Below are 8,644 nucleotides of genomic sequence, written 5' to 3' on the forward strand. Positions count from 1 at the left end.
ATTTTGTTGTTTGTTTTTTTTAATTTTATTTATTTTTATTTATTTATTACACAGCAGGTTCTTATTAGTTATCTGTTTTATACATATTAGTGTATATATGTCAATCCCATTCTCCCAATTCATCCCACCCCGCCTCACCCTACCCTCCACTACACTTAAAAATTTGCTAAGATAGTAGATCTCACGCTAAGTGTTCTTACCACAATAAAATAAAATTCAAACCAACCAACCAAAAGTCAGCCCAGGACCTGGAGTGGAGACCGTGGAGTTAGGCCTGTTGCAGGTCAAGTCATCTTCCCCAAAGCAGGGCTGCCACACGGGGCATGTTTCCTGCTGGGACTCAGGGTGCAATCCCCTTCTTGTCCCTAACTCTGGGCTCAGGGAGGCTCTATTGCCCTGGGTGGTGTATGTCGGTCACTGTATGGAGGAAAGATCCCTGAGCAGAGTGGCTTCTGGCCCTGTGACCTCTGGTGGGTTCGGCTCGGCCAGGTGTTTAAAGGGGCCGATGATGCCTCCACACCTGCTCGGAGGAGGTGATGTGAGGGGGTACAGCACACGGTAAGTCACAGGGCACCACGAGAAGTGAGGTGCGTGAGGGTCTCACTGGGAATGCAGAGGCAGAGGCGTGGAGTGTTTCTGTTGCTCATTGCTCCCTCGCATGGAGATTTGACAAATAATTTTCACTTAAATGACTTAGAGAGATTACCGCCCCATTACTTTAACTCTGATTCTCAACCGGGGAATATTTTGCACTTCAGGGCACTTTTGGTCATGTCTACAGACGTTTTTGGTTTTCACAACCAGAAGATGTCACTGGCATCTAGTGAGTAGGGACCAGGGACGCTGCTCACATCCTACAATGCCCAGGACAGCCCCCACAACAAAGAGTTATCTGGTCTAGAATAGCCTTCATGCCCCGAGGTGGAGAAATCCTGCTTTACCCAAAGAGCAGGAGGTTTTGGACAGACCCATGTGGTCGGGCCCACTCTGCTGATGGCAGCTTTCATTTCTAGATTGTTAAACTCTGTCTCCTAAAGTTCCGGCCTTGTAACTCCCAGACATCCTTCCTTGATTCCTCTTCCTACCCTTTTGGATCTGTGACTTATTTTTGCAATCCTGAAAGTGTTCCTGAATTCTGCTCCCGTGTGCTATTCGCTCCAAAATCCAGCTCCAAAATCCGGCTGCGCTCTCCTCCTCTCCCCACCCAGCCTCTCCATCAGCCCAGGGGAGGCTTCCAGCTCGAGCCTCTCTTCCAGTTTCGGAATGTTGATTTGCTTCGATGTGTAACTGCCTGGCCTGGCCTGCACTGCAGTAACCTCACTGGCATCGCGGCTGTAGCTCATGATCAGCAGAAAATGAAAAGTATCGGCTGTGCATCCCATTTGCATGATGGGATTGGATAAGCACTGCGTTGTCTAACAGCCTCTGTTTCTCTCTCTTTCTCCCCCCCCCACCCCTTTCCTGGCAATTTTATCACCTGTCACCACCTACTTTCTCCTTCCCCCTCCCTTCGTCCCTCCCCCCCCCGCCATCCTACACCTGCCTGGTGACTACACGTACCTTCCTCCCTGTTCACACGAGGCAGTTCTGACGCTGTCTGCTCCCCCTGTAGTGCCAGGCTTCTGTTGCACAGTTGGCGTGGACTGGAAGTCTCTCACTACTCCGGCGTGCCTCCCCCTCACCACGGACTACTTCCCCGACCGCCAGGGCCTGCAGAATGACTACACAGAGGGCTGCTACGATCTCCTCCCAGAGGCCGACATCGACAGGTCGGTGGCAGAGGAAAGGCGCACAGCTTTTGTTTCTCCCAAGACTGGTTTACAAATCGTTAGTTTCACTTACCACCACGGAAGGGTCATCAGGGCTGGCTTGTGGGGATGAAGCCAAGGACCAGGGGACTCTATGAGTGTCACATGGCCCTGGGCCAGGCATGTCCTGTGAACAGCCGTCTGTCTTTTCAGGAGGGACGAGGAAGGTGTGCAGATGACGGCTCAGCAGGTGTTTGAGGAGTTTGTCTGCCAGCGGCTCATGCAGGGCTACCAGATCATCGTGCAGCCCAGGGCACAGCAGCCCAGCCCCGCTGGCCCGCCCCCGCTCAGCAGCAGCCCGCTCTATGGCCGTGGTGAGCTGTCCTCTTTGGACTGTAGTTTCTCTTCTCTACTAAGTTTGTGCAAGCAGGTTCTCAAGATAGTAGGGAATACATACATTTAGGAGTCATTGTTTTTCAACACACATTTTTTTTCCCTCTAAATCTAACTTTACATGAGAATTAAACTCTCCACTGGGTTCAGAGTTATCTTAAAACTCTCCTTTTAAGGTAGAGGGTATGACCAAGTTCAGGAAGTTCCAGCCTGGCTTGAGCAGTACCTCGGGGTCCCAGGCAGCCAAGCAGGGGCTGAACTGTCAAACTACAGGGTGAATATTCCAGACCCAGGAGCCTGGGTTTATGTCTCACACAGTGCCTGACACAGTAGGTCTTCTCATGTTACCTGAATCTCAAGTTTATACTTGTTGTTTTTTGGGTTTTTTTCCCATTCTGGATTCTTGTTCTCTTGTTTGTCACTGCAGTTCAGTGACTTGAGGCCGGGATGGTTTGTCCCTGAGTGGCAGAGGCTAGTGGGTGGTGGAGACTCAGTGGCACCGGCTGAGTCAGAGCTGGGCTCTGGAGGGCTCCTCTGAAACAAATCAGGCAGCGAGAATTACATGCAGGGGCCTGGAACCACACAGCGGCGGTCACTTCCTGGAACCATCACTGAGCATCTGATAGTCCCCTGCTTCCTCCTTGTAGCTAATGAGCTCCCCTCCTCCCTAACCAGCCAGCACCAAACCTCAGGCCATCTTTGGCTTCATTAAAGCTCCTCTGGGGACTTCCCTGGTGGCGCAGTAGTTAGGAATCTGCCTGCCAATGCAGGGGACACGTGTTCGAGCCTGGTCCGGGAAGATCCCACATGCCACGGAGCAGCTAGGCCCATGTGCCACAGCTACTGAGCCTGCGCTCTAGAGCCCGGACCCGCAACTACTGAGCCTGCGTGATGCAACTACTGAAGCCCACTTGCCTAGAGCCTGTGCTCCGCAACAAGAGAAGCCACTGCAATGAGAAGCTCGCACACCGCAACTAGAGAAAAGCCCGTGCGCAGCAATGAAGACCCAAAGCAACCAAAAATTTTAAAAAAATCTCCTCTGGTTAGAGGATCAAAGAAGCGTGGACCTGTTAACGGGAGCTTAGCAGTCCTCCAGTTCAGGCCCTGTTGTTCACGACAAAGCTTTGGATTCCCTCTGGATTTTCTCTAAAAGCCCCTTGTGATATGTATCACGTGATGCCTTTTTTGCACATTGTAGACTGTACTGAATAGTAACCTTTCTGAGTGCCAGGATGATTTCAGCTGCATCTTGTTGTCCTCCACCACAGAAACCACTGTGCCTGGTGTACGACAGTGTGTCTTGATGAATATATGACTGTGTTCATTCATTCGTTCATTAGTATTTTTTCTTTTGGCTCTGTTGGGTCTTCATTGTTGCGCGCGGGCTTTCTCTAGTTGTGGCGAGCAGGGGCTACTCTTCATTGCGGTGCACAGGCTTCTCATTGCGGTGGCTTCTCTTGTTGTGGAGCACGGGCCCTAGAGTGCGTGGGCTTCAGTAGTTGTGGCACGTGAGCTCTAGAGCGCAGGCTCAGTAGTTGTGGCGCACGGGCTTAGTTGCTCCACCACATGTGGGATCTTCCTGGTCCAGGGATCGAACCCGTGTCCCCTGCCCTGGCAGGCAGATTATTAACCACTGCGCCACCAGGAAAGTCCTCATTAGTATTTTTTTTTTTTTTTTTTTGCAGTACACAGGCCTCTCACTGTTGTGGCCTCTCCTGTTGCGGAGCATAGGCTCCGGACGCGCAGGCTCAGCGGCCATGGCTCACGGGCCCAGCCGCTCTGTGGCATGTGGGATCTTCCCGGACCGGGGCACGAACCCGTGTCCCCTGCATCGGCAGGTGGACTCTCAACCACTGCGCCACCAGGGAAGCCCCTCATTAATATTTTTGAAGCTTCTGCTCTGTGGGGGAAAATAACATTAGTCAAACTATGTATACAATTCCACGTTGCAATAACGACCGTGAGGGAAAAATCAGAGGGCTGCGAGAATATTTAATACAGGACCTGATCTGGTCTGGAGAGTCAGGGGCGGCTTCTTTGAGGAGTTGATGTTTGAGCTGCTGCTGTACCTGAAACACATGCAGGAGTTTTTAGTGAGAGAGGAGTGGAGGGCAGGAACAGGTGGGCCAAGCATGCCAGGCAGCAGGGTTAGTATGTGCAAAGGCCCTGTTGGCTGGAAGACCTCGTGAGACTTTCTAGGCATCCGAAAGAAGACTGGCGTGGAGAGCACTGGGAATAAGCCAGCAATGTGGCCGGAGCTGTCAGGAGACCCAGGTTGCACAGGCCCACGTGAAGGATTTTGTTCTTATCCCAAGAGCAGTGGGATGAATCTGCTTTTCATGTCAGTGGCTCCATCCAGGTTGCCTACTTCCTTTTCTGTGAAATAGCACTTTATCAGGTGCTACTGAAAATACAAAGACGAACAAGATTTGGGTCCTGGCCTCCTGGAACTTTTGGTTTGTCAGGGTGTGAGACAGAGGCACACAAGGAGCTACATCCAGGGTAGAATTCACCACTGATAGGGTCTGATAGCTTTCTGGAGGAAGTGGCATTTGATGGTGACCTTAAATGATCCCTAGGATTTCGACAGTTGCCCAGGAAGAGAAGGCAGAAGAAGCAACAGGAGCAAATGTTTGGAGAAGGAAATTCGAGCAAATAAGTCTGAAATGTGGTGCAGCAGTGTGGGCGTCATGGGGGCTGAGGGCCGAAAGCTAGGTTGGCCACCCCCGCGGTTGAGGGCCTCAGATGCTGGGTGGCAGCTTGTGCCTGAGGGGAGTGGAGTTCCATTTTAGCCAATTAACATATACTCCGGAACTTTCCTTCACAGAGGACGAGGCATTGGGCTGTTCGGCCAGCTGTTGTAGGCACCCCCCAGGCTCTAACCTCCTGCTGGCTGGTTCAGTAACAGAAAAATCTGCCCACTTCAGGACTTTTTTTTAAACCAAGAATATTTCTTTTCCATTAAACTGCCCCTGGAAAGAAAGTGTTGCCTCTTTTGTTTCTCCTTTTCTAAATCTATATGGAAGAGAGCAATTGCCTGTTAAAGGAATGACCCTCAACCAGATGGAGGAAATTATTTATTTTTTTCCCTATTAGGCCTTGTGTCCCGAAACCGCCCTGAGGAGGAAGACCAGTACTGGCTGAGCATGGGCAGAACTTTCCACAAAGTCACACTGAAGGATAAGATGATCACAGTGACACGATACCTTCCCAAGTGAGTCCCTTGGGTATTTAAAGTTTTCAGCTCTGTCCTAAATTATGTCAAACTACTAAGTTATGTTTCTAACACATACTGTCCACATACTGAATTATGTGTATAACACGTAATTCAAACCAAGGAGGGTGAGTAATTGGTTTTTCTTTCAGTTACTGTTTTACTCTCTAGGGTTGTATTTTATGGTTGTAGCTCACCTACTTCCAAAAGGGATTTGATCCAGCTTATAATGTTTAGCATGAGTCTTAACATGCCAATTAAAAATAAAGAGTATGAGGCTAGAAGAATGAGAAAGTTTAAGAAGAACTGAGAAATCTCCATTACCAGTTCCCTGGGATGAGTTTTGGTTACTGTGGTCGAGGGTCGAGTGCCAAGGATACTGCTAAGTGTCTTGAGACAGAAAAGGTACAGGAGACTTGGGGGGAGGGGGGGATCCTTGTTTGGACCTCAGGCCACACCCTTTGTTTTTCAGGTACCCTTACGAATCTGCCCAGATCCACTACACCTACAGCCTCTGCCCCTCCCACTCAGACTCGGAGTTTGTCTCCTGTTGGGTGGAATTCTCGCACGAGCGGCTGGAGGAGTACAAGTGGAATTACTTAGACCAGTACATCTGTTCTGCCGGCTCCGAGGACTTCAGGTCAGAGACCCCGATTTCACTTTCCATCCTCGGCGCCTTGCGTGTGTCCGTATTTTAATGTCTCTGTCCTTTCTCCTGATTGCAAAATGATGCCTGTTTTAGAAGAAAAAAAAGAAAAAGAAAATGGAGGGAAATAGCACATCTACATTGGGTTAAAAACTCAGTGATGAGACGGACATGGATGGTTGTGCAACAGTGTGAATGTACTGAATGCTGCTGAATTGTGCACTTAGAGATCATTAAAGTGGTAAATTTGTTATGTATATTTTACCGCATGAAACAGCAAACAACAGCAAAAAACCTGGGGAAGATGTGCTCTTTCTTTAAAAAATATTTATTTATTTATTTGGTTGCACCGGCTCTTAGTTGCAGCAGGTGGGCTCCTTAGTTGTGGCTCATGGGCTCCTTAGTTGCAGCAGACGGGCTTCTTTAGTTGCAGCACATGAGCTCCTTAGTTGTGGCTCTCTGGGTCCATAGTTGCCACACACAGTCTCCTTAGTTGTGGCATGTGAACTCTTAGTTGCGGCATGCATGTGGGATCTAGTTCCCTGACCAGGGATCGAACCTGGGCCCCTGCAATGGGAGTGCGGAGTTTTAACCACTGTGCCACAAGGGAAGTCCCAAAATGTGCTCTTTGGTGGAATGTCAGTGCTCTTCACATTTTCCTGACTGCTTGTGACATCTTTTTTTTTCTTAATTGAAGTCTAGTTGATTTACAAAGTTGTGTTAATTTCTGCTGTCGAGCAAAGTGGTTCCGTTATACACATATATACATTCTTTTCTTTTTGTATTCTTTTCCATTATGGTTTATCATAGGACTTTTTAAAAATCGTTTTTCAGCTTTATTGAGGTATAACTGACAAAAATTGTACATATTTAAGGTGTACAATGTGATGGTTTCATATAAATATAGATTTTTTCTTTCTTTTTATTGGAGCATAGTTGATTTACAATGTGTGTTAGCTTCTGCTGTACAGCAAAGTGAATCAGTTATACATATACATATACCCACTCTTTTTTAGATTCTATTCCCATGTAGGTCATTACAGAGTACTGAATAGAGTTCCCTGTGCTACATAGTAGGTTCTTATTAGTTATCTGTTTTATATATAGTAGTGTGTATATGTCAGTCCCAGTCTCCCAGTTTGTCCCTCCCCGCCCCTTTCCCCCTTGGTAACCATAAGTTTGTTTTCTACATCTGTGACTCAATTTCTATTTTATAAATAGGTCTATTTGTACCATTTTTTTTTTTAGATTCCACATATAAGTGATATCATATGATATTTGTCTTTCTCTGACTTACTTCATTCAGTATGACTATCTCTAGGGCCATCCATATCCCTGCAAATAGCATTATTTCACTGTTTTTTTATTATCATAGGATATTGAATATAGTTCTCTGTGCTATACAGTAGGACCTTGTTGTTTATCCATTCTATATATAAAAGCTTTGTGACGTCTTGTTTTTATTTTATTTTATTTTATTTTTTTGGCCATGCTACGAGGCATGCAGGATCTTAGTTCCCTGACCAGGGATTGAACCTGGGCGCACAGCAGTGGAAGTGCCGAGTCCTAACCAGTGGACCACCAGGGAATTCCCTGTGACATCTTGTTTTCAATTTTTCATTTTTATGCATGATTTATGGTTGTGATGATAAAAGGCCACAGCGGTACTGGGCCTGGGTGCACAGAAGCATTCTGACGTCTCTGGGATAGAAAGTAAAAGCAGCCTTGGAGTTCTTCCCTCTCAGCCTGCGTGAAATGCAGCATCGGATGAGCATGTGCTCCTGGGCAGATGGACGCTTGCACACTCACTCCCGGGGGCGTGGGTGTTGAGATGGGATGCTTACTGGGGTGCTTTTATCATCTACTTTTTCTTACCACCACCCCTTTTCCCCTCTGGCCCTCTGTAGCTTAATTGAGTCTCTGAAGTTCTGGAGGACCCGCTTCCTGCTGCTGCCAGCCTGTGTCACCGCCACCAAGCGCATCACGGAGGGCGAGGCCCACTGTGACATCTACGGGGACAGGCCTCGGGCAGACGAGGAGGAGTGGCAGCTCCTGGATGGCTTCATCCGATTCGTGGAGGGCCTAAACCGGATCCGCCGGCGGCACCGCTCCGATCGCATGATGCGGGTGAGGCACCACAGACCCCTTGGGGGCTGGGCCCGGTCTGGGATACAGGGACCGTCTCCTCCTGTGTCTGAGGCCTCTCGCCGGCCAGTTTCTTTACTCCACAGCTGCCCAGCATTTATCTTCAGTCCAAAGAAGTGGGTTCTCCTCCAGAGCAGGGTGGAGCAGGGTACACAGCCAGCCACCGGGCTGGGGCCACGCATCTGACCCGAGGATACAGTCCTTTGTGAGCTCCCCACTGGGGACCCGGCGTCAGGCACAGTTGCTTATGTGACTGGATTGCTGGTGCTGGATTGCTGGATAGAAACTCGCTCAAGAGGGTGACAGCAGCAATGTCACTTGTAGTGTTTCCTGCACCCTTGGGCCTTCATTCAACCGCTCACTCCCCAGTGAGGACGCTGAGGCTCGTGGGGGTGATGGGATGTGTCTGAGGACACCAAGCTAATAAAGGGCTGATCTGGGGTGATTTCAGAGTGTGTGTGTGTGTGTGTGTGTGTGTGTGTGTGTGTGTGTGTGTGT

At 48.9% G+C, this 8,644-nt stretch overlaps 1 protein-coding gene across 4 annotated transcripts in view; it reads left to right on the forward strand.

Moving 5' to 3' along the window:
• The window catches only part of DEPDC5 (DEP domain containing 5, GATOR1 subcomplex subunit), a 92,573-nt gene that overhangs the window by 48,083 nt on the left and 35,846 nt on the right, over positions 1-8,644 (forward strand). For 2 of the 4 annotated variants that reach the window (XM_024768002.1, XM_024768005.1), the window contains exons 26-30: positions 1,586-1,769; positions 1,962-2,122; positions 5,238-5,355; positions 5,828-5,995; positions 7,909-8,128. In XM_024768002.1, coding sequence (XP_024623770.1) covers positions 1,586-1,769; positions 1,962-2,122; positions 5,238-5,355; positions 5,828-5,995; positions 7,909-8,128 — 851 coding nt within the window. The remainder of the gene's footprint in view (positions 1-1,585; positions 1,770-1,961; positions 2,123-5,237; positions 5,356-5,827; positions 5,996-7,908; positions 8,129-8,644) is intronic. The other 2 variants (XM_024768003.1, XM_024768004.1) reach the window with 1 other exon arrangement.

Source organism: Neophocaena asiaeorientalis, unplaced genomic scaffold, assembly GCF_003031525.2.
Source record: "Neophocaena asiaeorientalis asiaeorientalis breed wild unplaced genomic scaffold, Neophocaena_asiaeorientalis_V1.1 scaffold828, whole genome shotgun sequence".
In the NCBI taxonomy this organism is placed as follows: Eukaryota; Metazoa; Chordata; class Mammalia; order Artiodactyla; family Phocoenidae; genus Neophocaena; species Neophocaena asiaeorientalis.